The sequence below is a fragment of the Borostomias antarcticus genome (genome assembly GCF_949987555.1).
Source record: "Borostomias antarcticus genome assembly, chromosome: 15".
NCBI classification, from domain to species: domain Eukaryota; kingdom Metazoa; phylum Chordata; class Actinopteri; order Stomiiformes; family Stomiidae; genus Borostomias; species Borostomias antarcticus.
The window spans coordinates 3,240,001-3,262,044 of NC_140248.1; the positions used below are offsets into that span (position 1 = coordinate 3,240,001).

General features: G+C 44.5%; 1 protein-coding gene across 1 annotated transcript; it reads right to left on the bottom strand.

The window, feature by feature from the left end:
* Positions 1-698: 698 nt before the first annotated feature.
* Positions 699-16,606, bottom strand: LOC311318474 (SH2B adapter protein 2-like; the record flags this gene model as incomplete). The annotated part of the gene is made up of 8 exons (XM_084449824.1): positions 699-1,030; positions 1,664-1,838; positions 12,084-12,280; positions 12,564-12,701; positions 12,909-12,997; positions 13,280-13,371; positions 15,865-15,966; positions 16,118-16,606. 8 exons carry the CDS (start codon positions 16,604-16,606, stop codon positions 699-701), a joined length of 1,614 nt encoding a protein of 537 aa, XP_084305950.1.
* Between the last annotated feature and the right edge of the window lie 5,438 nt (positions 16,607-22,044).

Consider the following 22,044-nt stretch of genomic DNA (forward strand, 5'->3'; position numbering starts at 1 on the left):
TTATCACAGTAACAGAGCTTGAGTGCCAATCTTTTGATCAGAGGAGGCGATGTCTCTTGTCCAGGAGATTTCGAGCTGTTGAAAGAAGTGGTTTAGTGGTTCAGTCGACTGTTTCCTTTATACCCATGTTCATAGTAGCACAGCCATACCGGAGGTGCAAACCAATGATCGCAAGAACACTGCAACTCAGGCCTGAGCCCAGTGTCATATCTAACGGCCCTAATGTAGACCTACTTGTAACACACACCAGGCAGCTTTTCATTCACTATTTCACTACCACACTCACTCAAACATCCCTGACACTTCTATCTGTCCCTTGATGTTCCCTCAGGTTTCATGTTTCACACAGTGGATTCAGCTGCAGTGTAGGAGGGAGGGAACGTTCCACCATGTTCTGTGAGGCATCATTTGGGATGGGAGCTGACATCGCCTTAATATGTGGATTTAGCTGATAGACAATGTTTGTTCCACCACACTACAAAATCCCATCATATTCAATCAATCAATCAAAGCTTTATTTGTATAGCGCATTTCATACCCAGAGGCAACACAATGCGCTTTACAGAGAACAAGGGAGGTGGGCATACGACCCACTCTCTACATATTCCAATATTCCATATTGGGTCCAGTATGTCAAATGTCAAATTTTTGAAAATGCCTTATATTTAAGATCTATGCTTTTCATCAGGTATGATCTCTCAGTAGAGCGAGTACTGGTTCTCAACAGCTCTTGTCCTCTGAGTCCCATCATTCTCCTGCAGTTCATCAGCAGAGCCACCGGGGGGCGCCAGCAGGTGCTCTGTACTGCCACTACGACTCCTCAGGCCTCCTCCACTACTGGCACCGCTGCCCTCCAGCCTGGAGAAGGAGGGTGGGCCACGGGATGCAGCAGGCACGCCTGGAGCTAGGGGGGCCTCCACTGATTGGCCAATGGACTGGGAAACCCCAGGATAGAAGTGTGCTGATTGGTGGAGGCCATTCTGACAGGAAGTCTCTCTGAGAGGAGTGGGTGTCCGAGACGCACCGAGTTCTGCAATGGAGCACAAAACATAAAGGTCAAACAAATGCGACAAGATTAAAAGACACCTTATACAGTCCGATTTCAGGATTATGAATGCATTTCTATGAATGTGTCCCATGACACAGTTACAGTGAACATCTGTGCTGGTTATAATTCAGTGTCATTTATTCATCAGATTGCCTAATAAAGCTTAAAATAAAATGTGCAGGGGAAAACAGTATTGGTTTTAAGATATCCATCTTTGTGAGACACAGGGAGACGATGGAACGAGGGAGGAAAGAAGAAGAGGGCTGAGGAATGAAGGGATATTCCATACGGGAGGATGAGAGAAAGAGGACGACATTAGGACCACAAAGTGACCCTCTTTTGCGTCTCCTCTCGTGGCTGTTTGGATAGTTTGGAGTTTTTCTAAAATTTCCTGAAAAAGCCTCCTTTGTGACATCTAGGAAGGGTATTGAGATACATCCTGAAATACAGGAATCTTTCAGAGAACTGCAGGCAGGCTATTGCAGATATAAAACAATTTATTTTAAAAATAAAAGAAAAAATAAATAATAATTTAGACAATTCTATGCATGACAGTGTAAACAGGACACACTACGCACACATGCTCAGTATTCGAGTAGAGCAGGTGTTTCATACCTGTCCGGCCGCGCTGCTGCGCCTGGACGTAGCAGCGGAGGGTGACGTCGGCGGCCCCACGGGACTCCAGGGGGATCGGGTGGCAGTGGAAGTGACGCAGCATGTCCACCACGCTCTGGAACCACAGGTGGTGGACGTGACACTGGCCCCGCAGGTCCACAGACAGGCGCAGGTGCTGGGGAGAGACAGGGCGCAGATGTGTGGGTTAGGGCCGCGCCACTGCGAAAGAAAGGCCCTGCTGGTGATTATAGGCCTATCCAGCGGTCACCATGAATGAATGGCCAGCAATGTGAATCAATCAATCATTCAAAGCTTTATTTGTATAGCGCATTTCATACCCAGAGGCAACACAATGCGCTTTACAGAGAACAAGGGAGGAGGGCATACGACCCACTCTCTACATATTCCAGAGGGAAGCAAAAAAACAGTATCACCCGGGGGCCAGATAAGTGAGCTGTAAAAAATTCTTCCCTGACCCCTCTCAACAAGGCGATCGAGCAAGCTCCAGGAGTATGTTTGTCTAACGGCTAAGAACATTTATAAAGCAATAAATAACATAAAATTACATTTTCAGAGTAAGAGAGGCTAATAACATCATAGGAGAGACATGGCAAACACTGGTGTATGTCTGTGTGTGCGTGAATGTGCCTGGGCCCAGATAGAGGCAGGGGTCAGGGGTAGGGTCGGGGTGAACGACTTTGATTGCAGGCATTACGATGAATATTGTTTAGGCTTTGTCGTTTTCGACTTTGAACGATTAACGATAAATGATTAAAGGCGATCGGCTATTTCAATGGCATTAACACACAGCCTAGCTCCCTATAAACCATTAAAGGCATCGCTCATTTGATATGAACTCAACATTGGAATGGCCGGATTAACACGTCACTCCAGCGTTCACAGTGAATGAATGGCAATGGCGGACTGGCCATCGGGACGCTCGGGACGAATCCCGATGGGCCGGTCCTCATCAAGTGGGCCGGTGTGGGCCGGCCTGGTTGCTGTGAGTGAAATATTCAGAGGGGATATTCCCGGCGCTAACTGCCCCGACCTGCTGTAAGTGGCCGTAAATGCCCCCCCCGCTCAACAAATCACACGAGCACCCCCCCCCCCAGCTCACCCCCCCCGCTCAACAACTTGCCGGCTGGTCCAAGATCAGTGGGCTGACTGGGGCTACATTGCCCAACCTGAATTATTTCCCCAGTCCGCTGATGAATGGCCAGCAATGTGAATATTGTTTGTTGTTTTTGACTTGAACGATAAACTATTAAAGGCGATCGTCTATTTCAATGGCCTATAAACTTTCAATAGCCGAATTTTAGTGAGCTGTCTAAGATCATCAAAATATAGCCTAGCAAAATATAGCATTCTCTCTATTCCTTCAAATATTCTCACAACACACTTTTTGACAATATGACCAATTATAAAATATTCAGTGTAGGTCTGTCTAACGTGCCAAGGAATGGAATAGAGCCTGGCGAGGCCTAGTCAATCGCGGGAATAGCAGCAGTAGTCTGGCGCGTCTCCAGAATGGCGCAGCTTTGGGGGAGACCAAGACGTAGGCTACAGGTGTCACGTGGACAGCACAGGTAATATTGTATAGGACACTGAAAAGAGACATTAGGTGGAATGTTAAGTATTGGTGTTCATCAGTCCCTTGGAGTGGACTAACGGACTTCTTCTGAGAACTATCCATTCCATCCACTTTTCTGGATGAGTTATCATTCAAACCATTTAACCATTTATGGCGGATTAAGAATGTGGATTTACATGAGCATACAGACAAACACACATGCTCCATAGACATGAATATCCATGCCAAAACAGACGGGGAAGCCAGTCTTGCCCCTATGACAGAGAGAGGGGAATCCCGTATGAATGGGCAACTGCCTTTTGAGAAATATAAATTCTAATGACACTAATTGACAGGCTTGGCAGAGGTGATGTGGCTTGGTTACAGTAGGTCTTGATATTACTTAAGTTTGGGGACTACAGTATGTTTTCTCTGTGAAGAGGATAGTGTATATCAGTTGCCAATAGCCAACTGTGGCCTGGTTCAACTACTGAGACGAGAAGTTATAGGAGGTGGAATGGACTGTACAGAATCTACAGGGACACTATGCCCTAAGCAAAGTGATTAAGACAACCTAGGGCCTAGGGGCCCATGTATAACCTAGGGCCTAGGGGCCCATGTATAACCTAGGGCCTAGGGGCCCATGTATAACCTAGGGCCTAGGGGCCCATGTATAACCTAGGGCCTAGGGGCCCATGTATAACCTAGGGCCTAGGGGCCCATGTATAACCTAGGGCCTAGGGGCTCATGTATATGTTTCAACATACTGCAGTGTTCCATCCTTCTTAAGAATCTTCAACCCATCCTGTTATGATGTCACAAAGGGTCTGCTTGTGATGTCATGTTGGTCTGTAGTCCATCAGACAGTGTCAGTGCTGCACAGACACTCTTCCATCCGTCTGGTGACAAGTCACCGAAGACATATTAGGTAGGAAAGGTATATACAATTTAATGTATGCAATTTGTTAGACCTTTATTTTTCATATTGAAAATTGTGTTTTTATTATACATGTTATTATATATTTGAAATACATTGTTTGATTGATCTCTCCTGGCACAAATGAGCTAATCCTAAAGATCAAACCAGGTGTGGTTAGGGGTAGTTAAGTGCTTATCTGTTGTTTCTAGCCAGCCCTGGCCTGGTTGTAGGATGTGTCACACACTAGTACTGTACATGTAGGGGGAACCCCTCCCCACTTATATATGGAGGCAGGATGACCTGAGCACTATTAGTGTTTTGATTGATCTAGGTTGATACTGTCTCTATTCTTCCCCCGTGTCCATTTTATACTATAGCCTTCTCAAAAAATATTCAATAATACAGTATGGGCTAGAGGCTAATGAAAAATAGCCCATTGAATTGTGAATTCTAATTGCAATCTGTTATGTAGGAAATGGGACAGTTCTGATCGAACACTTTAACGCTATTTAATTTGACCGCTGAGTCACAAATTGCAAAATGTACAGTATATGAATTTCAAGCATGAATAGTCATTGCTGTAACACTGTAAAGACATAGTTTCAATCAATCAATCAAAGCTTTATTTGTATAGCGCATTTCATACCCAGAGGCAACACAATGCGCTTTACAGAGAACAAGGGAGGTGGGCATACAACCCACCCCTACATATTCTAGAGGGAAGCAAAAAAACAGTAATCACCCGGGGGCCAGATAAGTGAGCTGTAAAAATTCTTCCCTGACCCCTCTCAACAAGGCGATCGAGCAAGCTCCTGGAGTATGTTTGTCTACTGGCTAAGAACATTTATAGAGCAATAAATAACATTAAATTACATTTTCAGAGTAAGAGAGGCTAATAACATCATAGGAGAGACATGGCAAACACTGGTGTATGTCTGTGTGTGTGTGAGTGTGCCTGGGTCCAGGTAGAGGCAGGGGTCAGGGGTAGGGTGGGGGTAGGAAGAGGTTAGTTTCCCCTGCTAAGGTCAGCCCAGTTAGATACGTAGTGGGGAGCTAAAACCCCTCCCTTCATCCATGTTTATTTACCTTTCAGCCACAACTCTGATCTTTTTACAAGATCATTTAAGTGCTTGGAGTGTCTCCAAAGCATTATTTCTACTTTCCGAGACATGATGGGGTGTTTTGCCCCCAATTTAGAAATGGAGTATAAAACCTTGTGTGAGACAACATGCGCCGTCTGCCTGTGTTGTGACTGTATGTAGCTCTGTACTCTTTCAGACCGTATCGTAGACACACTTTCAACACTTGTTGATATTATGTCAAAGATATATCAGGTAAGAAATGTCTGGATTTAGTATGTTAACATGTTATTATGTCAGTTGACTGAGGCAATCCTATATTTTTAGAATGAAAGACAAGGTCCTGTAGAGGCTGAGGAGTCCCAGTCAGCCTCCAAGCCTCCTGGCCTCTGAAGGAAGAGTCCCTGCCCTCTGAAGCTATGGACAAGGCGGTTTGTTTACCTTGTCATTATCAATCATCTCAATCATTTTACTTATTTATGCCGCTCACTCACGTGTTTGTGTTTCACCATGTAGCAAATAAAAAACCATCAAAGTCAGGTAATTAATGTATAATGAAATTGTCTATAGATTAGAGTGAATTTAGACTGCTACTTTCATTATATGAGAGATTTTATTTTTTTACATTTTATTTTAGAAGAGGAACAAAAGCAGCTCGGTTGAAAAAAAGCCACAAAGTGCTAACTGTGGTGAAGACCAACAGTCCCATGAAGCCCTGATTATGGACTTCCTGCAGAACATAACGGAGGAGTGAGTTCCCTTCTCTTTGGTACAACCAAAACTCATTGGATGGTATTTGAAACAATCAGATTTATTAAGTATGGCATCCTACATAATGAAAAATGTGTTCAATTTCCATAATAGCAAATTGCTATGTACTGTAGCATTGATTATACAGTAGCCTACATGTACTGTATTTATCTGTATGGTTTCCAGGCAGTGGACAATGCTCCGAGATGATGTTTGCAATCCGGTAAGATCATGTTACTGACAAAGTCAGATATCATGTGACTTACTAATTTTACATACCGCTGTGCTTTATATAGCATAGATCTAATGAAATATATTTACCCCATCCTGTATTGTGGAATACAGGAATTCAGAGAACAGCTGGCAAGCTTGTGCATGAAGATTGTACAGATTCTCTCAGAAGCTATTGCGGACAAAATTCTGGAAGACCTCTACCAGTCTCTGGGCATTAAGAGGAATGCTACTACCGTTCCATTGTCACTGAGATCACTAGTCTCAACAGCCCGAAGCCTGGAAGAGACTGATGCGGACTCTGACTCACGTGGGGTGAAATTCTGTGAGGTCAAGATGCCCAAGAGCCGCGGCAGTCGTAAGCCCTCCACAGAGGGTCGCATCCCAACCCCGTACCCTTCCCCATCACATACAGACGAAGAGGAGGAGAGGCTGCAGGACATTGTCCAGCTGAAGCGCCGGATGAAAGACCTTGCTAAGGAAACGAGCAGCAGGGGAGGGTGCTATTTATCAATGCCCAATTCCATAAGGTATGTTCCCTCACGTGGCTTTGTACTCCAAATTGTTTCTGCAAAACTGCTCTAAGTAATATTACCAGTGAATATTAATTCCTTTCACAATATGATTTCGAAAGATCTAAGAGAAGCTAGTTCAACTATCATACCCGATAATTTTTTTGTTTGGAGTATTTATTTTCTGATGTGCACAAACTGAATGCACCTTCAAGCTGTGTTGGATGTTATACTATGGCTATTGGGAAATTGAGATACAGTATGTGACAAGACAAAACTGAGTCAAAGTTTTAACAAATGTTGTTATCATACTCAACTGGAGTAGCTACTGTATATATTACTCATTTGACTATAATGTTTGCTGTATTATGTTATAGGTCCTCAACCTTTAAGCCTGCCAGTTCTGAGTCGCTCAAGGTTCATCTGGGTGACAGCCTCTTCAATTGTCTCCAGGACAGCCTGCAGCAGTCCTTGAGTGCCATTGCTCAGAATTCACCCTTTGGAAGCAGTTCTTCAGGCTCTCTGAAACCAAATAATGCCATGATGCTGAATGCCGCAAATAACGTAGATTCCACCTTGTCACTGGTCTTTCAAAATGCCCCATCCAGTCAAACTTCCATGCAGAGGTCTGTCAGCAGGAGTGAATCGCCATCCAGATCAACAGAGTACCTGAAGAAGCTGTCCTCTGCCACAAAGGATACCTGCATTCCAGGCCAGAATCCTGAGGAGACTTTTGAGAGTGAGCACAGCACTGACCGAGAGAGCAAGCGCTTAACAGGACAGGTCATGACTACCATTTCTGATGTGGATGCAGTCCATGGCGATGAGAAGGATCTTCCTTTGCTAGTTTCCTTGACTAATAAGATAAAGATGTTAGCATCACTTTGGGACAATGCTGAACACCCAGAATCACAGGATGTGGATGCTCTGATGAAAGGACATGAAGGCAGTCAGTCAAATATCAGTGAAGCCAGACTGGAAGACGCAGAGGAAACCAAATACATGAAGAAATTCTCTAGCCAAGAGTTTGAGTCATCAGCCAAGAAAGCTGTGAGCGAGATTCTTATGAGGAAGTCAAGTGATTTGTTTTCCTCAGGCTCAGCTAATGTAATAGCAGCTCATTCTGTAGACTCGGTAGCATCTGCAATTGTAGCAACTTTTGTCACCGATGTGGAGCATTTGGAAGAGTTTGCCAAGGAAGAACAGTCTCCTACCTTTAAGAAAACTGCATGGACTACAGCTATTCATCTTTCTCAACAAGTTGAAAACAAATTAAAGGACTTCTTCGATAAACTACCCTCCATAGTCCAGCGAAGTACATCCACAACTGCATCCAATGACCATTCCTCACTTCCAGAGTGTCAAGAAACAATTCCTCTTCCAGTGGTCAAAAGTGGAAGCAAGAGTTCAGATGAAGTAACTCTACGACAAGGCCCAAGTGAGAGCTCAAGGCTACTGTGGGCACACACTGACTCTCCTGAACAAAAGCTACTGTTGACAACTTCCACAAAAGAGGTCATTTCAGAACTGCTACTTTTGTGCAACAAAGAGGAGTCCCTCAAGGTTAATCTGGGTGACAGCCTCTTCAATTGTCTCCAGGACAGCCTGCAGCAGTCCTTGAGTGCCATTGCTCAGAATTCACCCTCTGGAAGCAATTCTTCAGGCTCCCTGAAACCAAGTAATGCCATGATGCTGAATGCCGCAAATAACGTAGATTCCACTTTGTCGCTGGTCTTTCAAAATGCCCCATCCAGTCAAACTTCCATGCAGAGGTCTGTCAGCAGGAGTGAATCGCCATCCAGATCAACAGAGTACCTGAAGAAGCTGTCCTCTGCCACAAAGGATACCTGCATTCCAGGCCAGAATCCTGAGGAGACTTTTGAGAGTGAGCACAGCACTGACCGAGAGAGCAAGCTCTTAACAGGACAGGTCATGACTACCATTTCTGATGTGGATGCAGTCCATGGCGATGAGAAGGATCTTCCTTTGCTAGTTTCCTTGACTAATAAGATAAAGATGTTAGCATCACTTTGGGACAATGCTGAACACCCAGAATCACAGGATGTGGATGCTCTGATGAAAGGACATGAAGGCAGTCAGTCAAATATCAGTGAAGCCAGACTGGAAGATGCAGAGGAAACCAAATACATGAAGAAATTCTCTGTGTCCAATGTCTCCTCGGACTGGGCGGAGTTGGACAGCTCCAAGCTAACCACAGGTCAGGTATCTGAGAGGAGGATCTGGGATTTTACTCTCCGGATCTACCATCATGTGCAGAGTAAGGTGAAACAGTTTCTGACACAACAGAGATCCCACCAGGACAAAGCATCAAGGCCAAAGTCCTGCCAGCATGATGACACAGCACATGCATCGGTCCTGTCAAATGACAACATAGCTGTATCTCAAGAAGATACTTTCTGTCTTGAGGTCAAGCATAGCAGTACTGAAGCCGCTATAGAAAATGCCCCTTCAAAATCAATAAGGCCAGTGAGGGAGAGTGTTGCAGTGTTGCCTGGCACTCTCATTCCTTCTGATTCACTGGTTCCTGATAACGGTCCCATTTTCAGAAACACCATCATTGAAGAATCCCTTGGCATTGACGACACACTCCCAGAACACTTTGTGATTAAAGTCAGGCAGACAGCTAGTGCCATAGCTGACAAGATGTTGGAAAGTATTCAGGAAAAGGCAGAGGATGATAGGCAGGTTATGTCTCATCCCCAGCGCCCTGACTCTACTGCTAGAAAGAGGATGATGTCTACAGAGACTATTCACATCTACACCCATGAATTCATGGAGAGAGTCAACAAGCTCATTCAGGATAACAGCAGATCTCCTCAAGTCCTGAAGGCAGGCAGGAGTAACTCAGATTCAATACTCTCAAGGCTACAATGGGGACAGAGTACTTGCATTGCATCCAGGAAGTTATCCTCTCAGCTTCTCCATATTTTTGCGGAGGAATCAGTAAGGATCTTCTTGAACCATTTTTGTTATACCCCACCTGGCTTAAGGTCTGGTAAGAGGACATCTACCTTGGATCTTGCGGGACCAAGCGCCTCTGCTTGCAAGGTTATTCCTATCAGGATTGAACCAAGTGAGTCAGAGGATTATGACAAGACAGTGAATCAGCTGTCAAAAGTGATGAGTGGAATAGTGGATGCTGTATCTATTTGCTCAAATTCACATTACATATGTTCATCCATATCTGGGACTAGCATGGCCGCCAGCGATATTGTTCATGGAGTTTTAAATTTAGTCAGGGATACAAGCACTATGGGTGAGTTGGTGAAACACTCTGAAACCAATGTGACACCTGACAATGTTGAGTGTACCACGTCCTCACTGCAAGTGTCAACAAGAGATGATGATTATCACTCCTTGGTGTACATGATATGTCTAAAACTGATGATGGAAATCAATCCAGCCACATCAGAGAAAGGAGATGAGATGTCAAGAGCCATCACAGTGAAGGTCCTTTCAGATTTCTGTGCAGCATCAGGTCCGTCACAGATGCAGGCCTACCCTCAGGATCTGAAGATTCATACAATCTTCAGACACGTTTATAAGGAGCTTCTACAGACGTTTGGAACCAAGGAAGAGCTCAAGATGGCTGTGGCTACTAAGGATCCATCTTTTATCAATGTTCTGGTCAAATCATTGACCGAGGAGCTCTTGAAGACATGTGGCACAACCTCAAGTGCTATACCGTCATCATCGACACATGGTGAACCCAGTATTGAGGTAGGGAAGGACCTCACTCTTTCCTGGGCAAAGACAAAGAGAAACCACAGGTGGAAATTCCATTCTCGTCGGTTTTCCAAGATGAGGTTCAAACAAATGGTATGTTTCACATACATCTGTCATAAACCACACTGCATTAAATAATGATACTATATCCGTATGTTACATGGACTTCATGACTTCTTGTTGTCCACAGCAACATTAGGACATTGTTATTAATCATATCACTCTCATCAACCAGGGCTCAAAGACCCACTGTCTTCAAGAGAGTGTGGAGAGCCAGTGTCAGGGCCCCTCCCCGACTGTGTATTTCACAGGTAAGCACTTGTTTGGCTAAGTTCTGATTACTGTTCTAAGTGATATGTACTCATAGGGGTCAACTTCGGAGCACTTGTAAATTGTTATAAGCAACATACTGCTCTGTACTGTACACAGTAAGTATTGCATCTTGTCTCTCTGTGCAGAGTCATTTGTGGTTCCTGAGAGAGATGGTGTGTCTTCTACTTCACACAAAGATAAGACTCACAAACACTCCCTCTTTACACTAGTCAGAGCCATCACCAAGGCATTCAAACCCTCTGGAAAAAACGACTGATCATCTCATTTTACACAATAAACTTTATTGTGTTCACTTGTTGCTGATTATTTGTCTTAATATATATAGACTGACACTTTTCTATCCAAAGCAACTAACTACTAGTTCGTGAGACCATCCTGATCTCGCGAGCTCGCGTCGTTTCAATCCACACATTAATATGGCAAAGCTCAATAGAGATCTGCTTGTGCCCGATCAGAAAACGATCGGCCAATCAGAAAACAATCGGCCAATCGGTGTTCTTTGAGGAAATATTAGCAGCTACACCAGGTGTGACGACAGTGTGAAGCAACTGTTCGTTCGAGTTATGCTGTTATGCAGTAGTGTCAGTTACATCTGAACTGGAGAGTATTTCTTCATTGAAAGAAAAGCAAAGAACGACACTGAAGGCTTTTATCTGGGAAAAGATGTTTTCGCTCTTCTCTCGACTGGCTTCAGTAAGAATTTGATTTACCAGTGAGAGATGGTGATTGACAGATGGTTCATCCAATCACCTGCCGAGTAGTTTTGAAAGTACATACCCAGTTTCCAACGAAGCTTTCCTAGATGTTTGTGTGAAACAAACCATCTGTCTCACGTCAGGTTAACTAACTACAGCGTGTGCAGACTTTCTCAGAATGGGTGGTTCCAGTGGGAATCTAACACCATGGAAAGGCCATGCTCTATCAAAAGGGTTACACAAGACCCATGTCATTCTTTTGTCTAATTGTTTGTGAAGTATCAAAATTACCTTTCATACTGAAATAATTCACCAAATAGTTGACCTTCTGTAGACCTCTGTGGACTCATAATGATGGTTTTAATATACAGTATAACAGTGCCTGAGCGTTGTGGATGTGTGCATATATGTATGTATATATTACTATACATATTTATACAGATGTGTGTATGTATATATTCTAATTTTAGGCATATTGCATGTACTGTATATATTTTGTGTACTCTATTATGTGTATACTTTACTCTAACCTATGCTGTACATTCTTGCTGCTGGAATGCCAAATATCCAAATATCCTTACCTTAGCCTTGCCCTGGAAGTTAAACGTGAGGACATATTCTCCCAGCCGCGTCTCGCTCTGGCGAATCACAAAGAGCCCATGGCTCCGAACGCCTCCCACCAGCACCAGCTGTGCAGCGCGCACCCTCGACAGCGTGCCATGGAACCACGGGGAACGCACCAGAGAGGCGTCGGCCTCAGTGTTGGGCAGTCCCTCATCTACACATTTGAGAGAGGAACCCAACACCTCAAAATCACCTCTAACCTTATAATAAATTCACCAAACTACAATATAATTATAATATTAATTTATCATTCACATGAAACCTCATTGGGGTAGGGGTCAAAACATAGAAATGCCATTGCAGAGCGATGCACATTTTATTATTAATTATCCCTCCTAAATACAAAATGCAAAACAGTCACAAGTTCAGCTGTGCATACTGTACAGTAAAATCTACAGTTTCAGTAGCCATGCAGCATTCAGAGAGCCGGCCCGTACCTGCTCCAGGCCTGTGGGTGTCCAGAGACTGGAGGAAGCGCTCTAGGGGGAGGTGTGTTGGGTGGACAGGGGAGGGCGTGGCCCTGCAGTGGGGTCCGGGAGGACCACAGGAGCGGTGCTGCATGGCCCTGCGGTGTCCTGCAGAGACAGGGACATGTTAGCTCACACAACACCTACAGCCAAGCACCAAGACAGCATTACCAAGAATAGCTGCAGGTCTATGAAGTCACGGTTCACAACTGGAGAACCAGAAATTGCCAATAATATTCAATGTGAATCTGAAAGACGTATGGTAAGTAGGACGTTATCACACTTTGGGTAAACAAACGGAGACAGGAAACTCACTTGGAGATGCAAGCTCACAGCTACAGGTAGACACGGAGGGGAACTGGCCGTGCGGGCAAGCTGTCAGCTCAATGTCGTCTCCACTGTCCCTGTCATGCAGAGCAAACAAAGGCAGTCAAAGAGACTGGCAGGGATAGATGTGGCATTAGGACATTTCGTCTATAAGACGACCTGAAGACCAGACAGTGCCAGAGGCCGTACGTTTATGCTACTCATCTTGAAAGCCTTTTCATCTCAGTTTGCTCTGATCTAAATGTCACTTTCCTGTGGCAAAAACATTTTGGTGAATTTCCAACAACGCTGCTATCATTGCAAAGAGAGGACAAGCCACACCTATTTTCTGATTGAGCTGTGTGCGTGGAGGTCTTTACCCTGGGTCTATGCAGTCCTTAATGTCAGCCACCCATGAATGTTTCTGGAGGGAGTCTAGCGTCTCTAAGATGTACTCTTCTCCATTCTCCACCTGCAATATGAACACTGGGTTACAGACTTGATGTCAAATTCATAGAATTATTACACAAAACCTTATTGGTACAGTAAAGTATGACCTGATATAATAACGTCTAGAGCAGGCATTCCCAAACTGTGCGGCGGGAATCCCCTCGGGGGCCCCAAAGAGATTCAGGGGAGGTGCGGACGGATGGTTGGAAAAAAAAAGGAAAAACATGTTTTTTATTTTTTAAATGTCTATGGTTTTTATGAATGAAACGTGATTTTAAAGGTCAGAAAATCAAAATAAATGATGGGAGAGATGTGTACTAAATTTGTGGATAGTGCAGCGAGAGTCTCCCGCAGGTATTGTGCGAAAACATCATAACGTTGAGCTAACTTAGCTGTGTAACGTTATGGGCTAGCTAACACTGCCTTGCAAAATGGACAAATTTGGGGGGTTGGGGGGGCGCGGGTGTGTCACTGTTTTCAGAGGGGAGGCCCACATTGAACCCATGGTCTAGAGCAGCGTTTCTCAACTGGTGGGTCGCGACCCAAAGGTGGGTCGCGGGGCCGTTTTGATTGGGTCGCGGCCTCGTGGGCGGTTTCCCTTTTCTTTTCCTTTTTTTTTTAAGGGATTTTAATATATACTGTAAATATATTTATAGAGAAAATGTTGGGTTTTTATTTTGCAGGACACACAATTCAATTCAATTCAATAATTTCAATAATTTATTTACGAGACATGACAGGAAGTGGGCTAACCTTAGCGTGGGCCAATGTTGTGTTATGTGTCACAGACTTTTTCTATTTTTGTGGAATAAATTTGAGTGCTGTGGAATATATTTGGGTCGCGACTTCATGATTCAGGAAAAATGTGGGTCCTGAGGCTCCACCAGTTGAGAACCCATGTTCTAGAGGAAGTCTTTAACAGGTACCATCATGTACAGTATCTGCTCTCACTCGTTTCCTTTACCCCTTTCCTGTTTTGCTTAAGTTATGTACTGCCTGGTTTCATATGACAGAATAAAGAAAATATCAGATTGTCAATGTTCATGTTGACCTAGTTACATAGAGGTGGGAGGTCACTGTGGTAACCTGAATTGTCTATTTAATTATAGCACAGTGGAAAGTGAGGTTAATCACCATACAAAGCTTGTTTTCGACCTCTAAAAGTCAACTAAGATGACATCTTTGGTCTGTGGCTTCTAATGGAAACAAAATTAATGTTTGATATCTAAATCTTTGTCAACATACTGTGCCACATTTAGAACTAATGTGCGTGTTAGTATACTAATACTAATGTGTGTGTTAGTATAAGGTTTAACAACCTCTATTAGTTAGTTATAAGGTTTAACAACCTCTATTACAAGCATTGACGTAGTATTATAAAATAGCCTATTTGCCAAGTGTGTAGGTGTGAGGTACAACTCACTTAATATGCCATTTTGTTCAGACTGATGACAGATAGTCTATTCATGGAAATGTTGACTTCAATCAATGTGCTGTAACATCTATACTACAGTACATGTGCATCTCAGAAAATTAGAATATTGTGGAAAGTTCATTGTTTTCCGTAATTTAATCCAAAAAGTGAAACTTTGATATATATTCATTACACATTAAGATAAATATTTCAAGGCTGATTGCCTCCATGTTGCTCCACGTTGATGCAGTAATTTGTGCAAAAGGAGCCCCCACCAAGTATTGAGTGTATAAATGAACATACTGAACATACTGTACAGTCATAAAGATTAAAACAAAAAAGGCTTGAAATATTTCACTTTGTGTAATGGATCTAGAATACATGAAAGTTTCACTGTTTGATTAAATGAATTAAAGTAAAATAATGGAGTTTTTCTGTCCACTGTCCTTCCATCTGTCCCTCTGTCTGGACTTTCCTCGGACACCGTCGGCCTGACAGCGTTCATATTTGGCCCGGGTATCCACAGGGGTCTCAGACAGACCATGACAGGGATGGATTTTTTAATTAATTTATATTTTGGCTAATTTTAACACAAAATACTGCCAGCCAATAGGAATACTGCTCCAAATAGAACCCCGCCCCCAGTTTTCCAGCTGCCTACTACAGTATATAATTATCTTGCTGCTCATCAGCTGCAAGGAGCTGCAGCTTTGCCCCAAATTAGTGTGGCTGCCCTGATACAAACACTGAATATTACACTGAATATTACCAATAATATTAGCTATAAGTCAGACGGGACTTTCCAAACACAACATGTCTGCTAAGTTCTGGGGGGGAGATGGGCATGTAATGGACTAAATGGACAATTACTGATTGCTCCAATGCGTATCAAGACTAGCAGATAAAAGTTGATTGGATGGGCTAAGCTGGAGTGATGGGGTGAGCAGATGTACAATATTTAGTTGGTGTCCATAGTGCTCCAACAGATATCAGATCTAGTCTATATTTAATGAAATATACATTCCCATTTTGATTCAGCGTGTTGTAGCTTAAATATCCATGATGTCCCATCATTAGAGATCAGTCAGCTGTGTTACTGACCTTGAGGACGAAGGTGTTGTCTCTGTCTGGCATCTCCAGAGGCATCGTGGTCCTCACCTCCAAGATGGCCGACAGAGGCACACTCACTTTGGGCTTCGACGACTAGGCGACAGAATGGACAGGCATGTGTTAAGGAGCAAATCTTAAGATAAGAACAGATCTACCTCTCTCTTACCAGAGCAGATGGACACTTAGTCATTTGCCTAATTCTGGCTTGTTTGCAGATAGTAAGCCAATCAAAGAAGGGACCAACCTTGGGCGGCACATAGAACTCCAGCAGAAACCCCTCCCCCTCGGTGACCCCGCCCCCAGTCCTCCTCAGCAGCAGACGACACTTCTGCCACTGGGCGCTGCTCCCTGAAGAGTGCGAGTCGTCAGCGACCATGTAGCGCAGCGCCCCCTCCCTCTGCACCTCCGCTGGGGGGGCCCTCAGGGCAGCTCGGGGCCCCCGAGGGAGACGGAGCAGTCGGGGGCTCCAGCGGCCCCCGGTATCCCCGTTTAGCCTGCGGCGGGGTTCCGGGGAGGCCCCTCGGCTTCTCTGGAGCATGTCCCGGACCCCGTCCACCACACAGAGGCTGACGTTCCGCAGGGAGAAGCCCTTTCTGAAGCTGCCCCCGGAGAGTCCCTCCACAGAAACATCGTCTGTGCTTCGGGACTGACCCAAAGTCAGTGTGGCTGTTCCGTTTGGTTTGGGCTTGGGTCGGTGGGTTCGCGCGCTGGGCTTCTCTGGCTTTCCCTCCATTGCGTCCACGGAGGGGTCCAGAGTAGTAAATTAAACTGAACAGAAGGCCGATCTGGCAACCCAGAATACCAAAACACAAGGCTGTCAGTGGGACCTCCTCAGATTCAGCTCAACTGGGTTCAAAACCTCTCAGACTGATCCAGAAGCAGTGAGCTGCAGCATTCCAATAGAAGCTTTCCAGTTCCTCCTCAGTGAAACTTGCTCCAGACCCTCATTAGTGCAGCCAACTGGTGAAATCTGTGGATGGAGATCAAAAGAGCTGTGAGGCGTTGTATTCCCACGCTGTATAGCTGCCCACATGGCGCTCTACCGATGGCGCCTTCCTCATGGTAAAGAACTAAGTTCATCTTCATACTTTGTACCCACATCTTCCATCTGTGGCCATGCAGCATGTGCAATAATGGTGAAATACCAGTGAGGCCTGCGGAGGCCAGACATCTATTCATCAGGGACCTATCAACTGTAACTACAACCCGCTACAGCTGCAACATCCTAGCAAAACAACTCTCTCAACCTCAGTGAAACATGAATCATTAAACACAAGACTGACACCGATCAATACAAACCCTGGTTTGAATATCATGTTCAGCGGACAGGTCTTTGTGGAATATAAAGCGTTGCTATTTTGAGTGAGTAAAACAGCATCTTATCTTTGACCAACTGACTGTTTAAACCCACGCAGTGATGCCCTTCTGAAATAAGGGACCTGCTGGAAAATACATAGCATCAAAGTTAGACCTTGAACTAGAAGGCAAAAAAAGAGTGAGGAACGGGGCCAAACAAAAGGGAAGCTGCAAGAGAACGACTCCTCAACTCTGACATTACTCTAACATTTGATGTCTGACCTTCACATGAGAGAATGACCTTTTGGGCGTTAAGATTGAGGTCCAAGACAGCGATTGTTGGCCTCACGCCCTGCTGTCTGCAGCTTTGCAGATATGCTGAGCGGATGTGACAGGTCCCTGAAGATGATTCATCCTGAGGTTTTTTAAAGCTGTTATCACCTCGCTATGAACGGCAGCGCTTAGAAATGAGGGCTCAGCAGGAGAGAGGGACAGATAGCTCCTTATCTTAAACACTATCCTTAAACATTAAAGAGGACCAATTAATGTTATCAGATCAAGGTCCAGCCCAACTGGCCAGCTACCCGCCTCACAGTGATTCAATGTCAGAACCGATTTGAGATTTTCTTCGACGTGCAAAGGGAGGTTTGGGGTTAATGATGTTTTAATGGGCTGGGCCTGTCACTATGAGGTGTTCATTTTAGAACATGGTGATAAATGAAAGCGAAGGGCCTCCTAACCATGGCCTAGAGGAAACCACCCCCCCCCACCCACCCCCACCTGCCCACAACGACTGCTACAGCACAATCCGTCTATGCCAGCAGTTTAAATGTCACCCTGGCAGTATGAAAGAAATCTGAGATAATTCGTTAGGCAGACGCAATGCAAACGCACTATATTATGATGAATCTGGAGATCCTGGTGTCTTTCAAGGACAAGAGACCAGTCAAATATTCCTAAGACTGATTCATTATTCAAAATCAAATATGAAAGGGTAAAAATTGTATTTCTGAATATTTTGCATACAGTAATAATCCTTTTGTCAGACTGTGTCATTTACATCGATGAATATATAAAGGCTTCATTAACATTGGTAAATTGGATTTAAACCACTACTCTTAATCATTCAATTCTGTACTATTCCATTAACAATGTTTCAATAATTGCCTCACTGGCTGCTTGGATACTGCCCATCAGGGCGGCCAACTTTTCAGAAACGCTTGGGGTGAGACATGAAGGAAGTTGGTCACACAGCGCGCCGCAAAGGTGGTCTGGCGGCTGTGCTCACTTCCTGGGGGGGGCATGTTGTTTTGATTCATTTTTGTTGGCTACTGGAAGCATCGGGGCTGGATTGTAACACAGAGGTGGGATATGAAGGGAAAATCGTAGATAAAAAGGGGGAGGGTGGGGTCTGGGGGCTCCTGGGAGATTCTGACCATCAAACACTTCATTTCCTGCATTCTGGTGAATTTGTATGCATCAATTTGTGCTGGATTAGCTTGTCTGCTGCTATTTTAGCTAGTTAAGGCGTATATTTCGTCAGCACACAGTGGATAAACCCCCCCCCTCCACACACACACACACACACACACACACACACACACACACACACACACACACACAATAAAAACATGAAAGAAGCTAGACTCGGTGAAATTTAGTCCCCATCTCTACATTTACTGAAACATGAAAGCTCTTGTGCAGAAGCAGCTGTGTGTGAGAGAGACAGGCAGAGAGATTGTGAGTGTGCGTGTGCACTAGTGTTTGTGCTTGTGTACAGTATGTGTGCAGTATTGTCACAGTGTGGATCCATCATTAGGGCCAGCCTAAGGAATGTGTGTGTTTGATGTCTTCTCTGCTGGATGTCTTGAATTATGCATGAGCACCAGTGGAGGCTCGTCCATTGAGGTAGGGGAGGACAGTCCTCCTCAGTTTTTGGAGAGAAGAGAGGGATTAAAATAGAAATATATACATTTATTTATTCATAATTAATATTTAATATTATCTCAGTTTTGTTCATACATCAGGTTTTCCCTATGGATAAAACCCCATTATTGAAATTCATTCATTCATTCAAAGCTCCAACAGTGACATCTATAACATGCAGCTGGAGGACCCATAGATATCTATGGAAGGGAGGAATTCCTCCCTTGGGCGTGTCCCTTAGGGGTCTATCAATGTGATGCAATTTTTTCATTCCAATTTGTGATTGGCCAAAACGCTGAAAAATTACCGCAATGGAGGACAGTACTCTGAACAGGATTTAATGATTGACATTTTGTTAGTCCAATCAGATTCCAGATTTAACTACAGTGAAGGCCGAGTGAGTCGGGGTTGATGTCTGTGTTTCTCTTCCCTGTGCCATTGGAGACTTTTTGTGTGTTCGTAGCTCCATGATATAATGCATCCGAAAGTATTATGGGACATAATACATCAAACTGTTTGTCTATTTGTCTTGATTCTAGCCATCTAAATATCTAAGCTGACATACATTATTTTTGAGCTAGAGCCGTCTGAACACGAACTGAGGTGCACGTCAGGCTACGGCATAGGCAGGCGCGCTGATTGGCTGGAGTCAGGCTACGGCATAGGCAGGCGCGCTGATTGGCTGGAGTCAGGCTACGGCATAGGCAGGCGCGCTGATTGGCTGGAGTCAGGCTACGGCATAGGCAGGCGCGCTGATTGGCTGGAGGCGCAAACTGTCGGCAACTCGTCCAAAACATTTCTAGAGACTGGGTCGCAACACCGGATCGGAGAAATCCACAGCCTGGCTCCTGCTTGCGTGAGATTTGATCGCTTTGCGGTGCTTATTCCTCATCCAGTGATGGATGGAAAACTTTCAACTGAATGTTCCTATTGTTCTGATAATTGTAGGCTATAGCAACATAAGAGTGGCAGCTAATCCCATAGCTGTACCATTGCTAGCTAGCCATGAGCGAACTGTTGGATACTGCATTTGCTGTGCAACGTATTCCACTGTCCAGTTATCAAATCTATTTGCCAACAAACTGTTTGAGAGCCAGCACACCTCAGTGTCCCCTAATCAAAAACATTTTTCATATATCGCCTAACCTCTCCAGCACCTCACCAATATCAATTCTTTTCTCTCTTTAGAGAAGAGAACAATCCATTACAACTATTGCTTTCAATGTTTTATTGTTGTTTTGTAATATTTTATCATGAATATGATAAATAAATGCTGCATGTAGTTAAAGAAAGTCTTATTCAGTTTTTCATATGCTAAAATTGACTGTAAATCCACATTTTGAAGCTGATATTTCAAATAATAACTGACTGAGGGAAAGTGCCCCCCGGCGCCCATGGGCGGTTCGCCTCTCTTCCTCCTGTCCTCCTCAGTTTTTTGAGTCACCAGCCGCCACTGATGAGCACCCCATCACCCCTTACAGGAAACTCAAATGGGTATCAGAAAAATATATTATTTTTACCAGATCACCTGTGCAAATATTCATGATTTTATTTATAATGATCACACAGCAATGTGGAGTGTTACCATGCTTCAAGTTCTGTGACAAAACCCAAAACACCTTTTATAACTTCTCTTACCGGAAATACTCAAACTATGTCCTCAGAAACCTGGGAAGTACATGACCTAAAAATACACCTTTTCATGCTCACTTTTTTCACCAGTCCAACTCTCTATTTTACTTTAACAGTGACATGTCGAAAAGATACATTACATTTTCAGATAGCTATTTCAGTAACAAGTTCAAGGACAAGTTACAGAGTCAAGGGAGATGCAGGCAGTTTCAGGTCAACACTAGTTATCTGAAGATGAGCTGAATCACTCAGACAGGCTGACCCCAGCAGGAGGATGAGTGAGGAACTGGAAGTGTGAGGATGAGCTGAATCACTCAGACAGGCTGACCCCAGCAGGAGGATGAGTGAGGAACTGGAAGTGTGAGGATGAGCTAAACCGCCAGGGTGAGATAAACCACCAGGGTGAGATAAACCACCAGAGATAAACCACCAGAGATAAACCACCAGGGTGAGATAAACCGCCAGGGTGAGATAAACCGCCAGGGTGAGATAAACCACCAGGGTGAGATAAACCGCCAGGGTGAGATAAACCACCAGGGTGAGATAAACCACCAGGGTGAGATAAACCACCAGGGTGAGATAAACCACCAGGGTGAGATAAACCACCAGGGTCAGATAAACCACCAGGGTGAGATAAACCACCAGGGTGAGATAAACCACCAGGGTCAGATAAACCACCAGGGTCAGATAAACCACCAGGGTGAGATAAACCACCAGGGTGAGATAAACCACCAGGGTCAGATAAACCACCAGGGTCAGATAAACCACCAGGGCACCAGGGTGAGATAAACCACCAGGGTGAGATAAACCGCCAGGGTGAGATAAGCGAGATAAACCACCAGGGTGAGATAAACCACCAGGGTGAGATAAACCACCAGGGTGAGATAAACCACCAGGGTGAGATAAACCACCAGGGTGAGATAAACCAGGGTGAGATAAACCACCAGGGTGAGATAAACCACCAGGGTGAGATAAACCAGGGTGAGATAAACCACCAGGGTGAGATAAACCACCAGGGTGAGATAAACCAGGGTGAGATAAACCACCAGGGTGAGATAAACCACCAGGGTGAGATAAACCAGGGTGAGATAAACCACCAGGGTGAGATAAACCACCAGGGTGAGATAAACCACCAGGGTGAGATAAACCACCAGGGTGAGATAAACCACCAGGGTGAGATAAACCACCAGGGTGAGATAAACCGCCATCTTAACTGGGCATGGCTGACAGCCAACGGGGACCTTCTGTGGAAATGGTTGGGTAGACATTTGATTGTCTCAGTTTTGTAAATAATTAACATCATTGGGCTCATTTAAC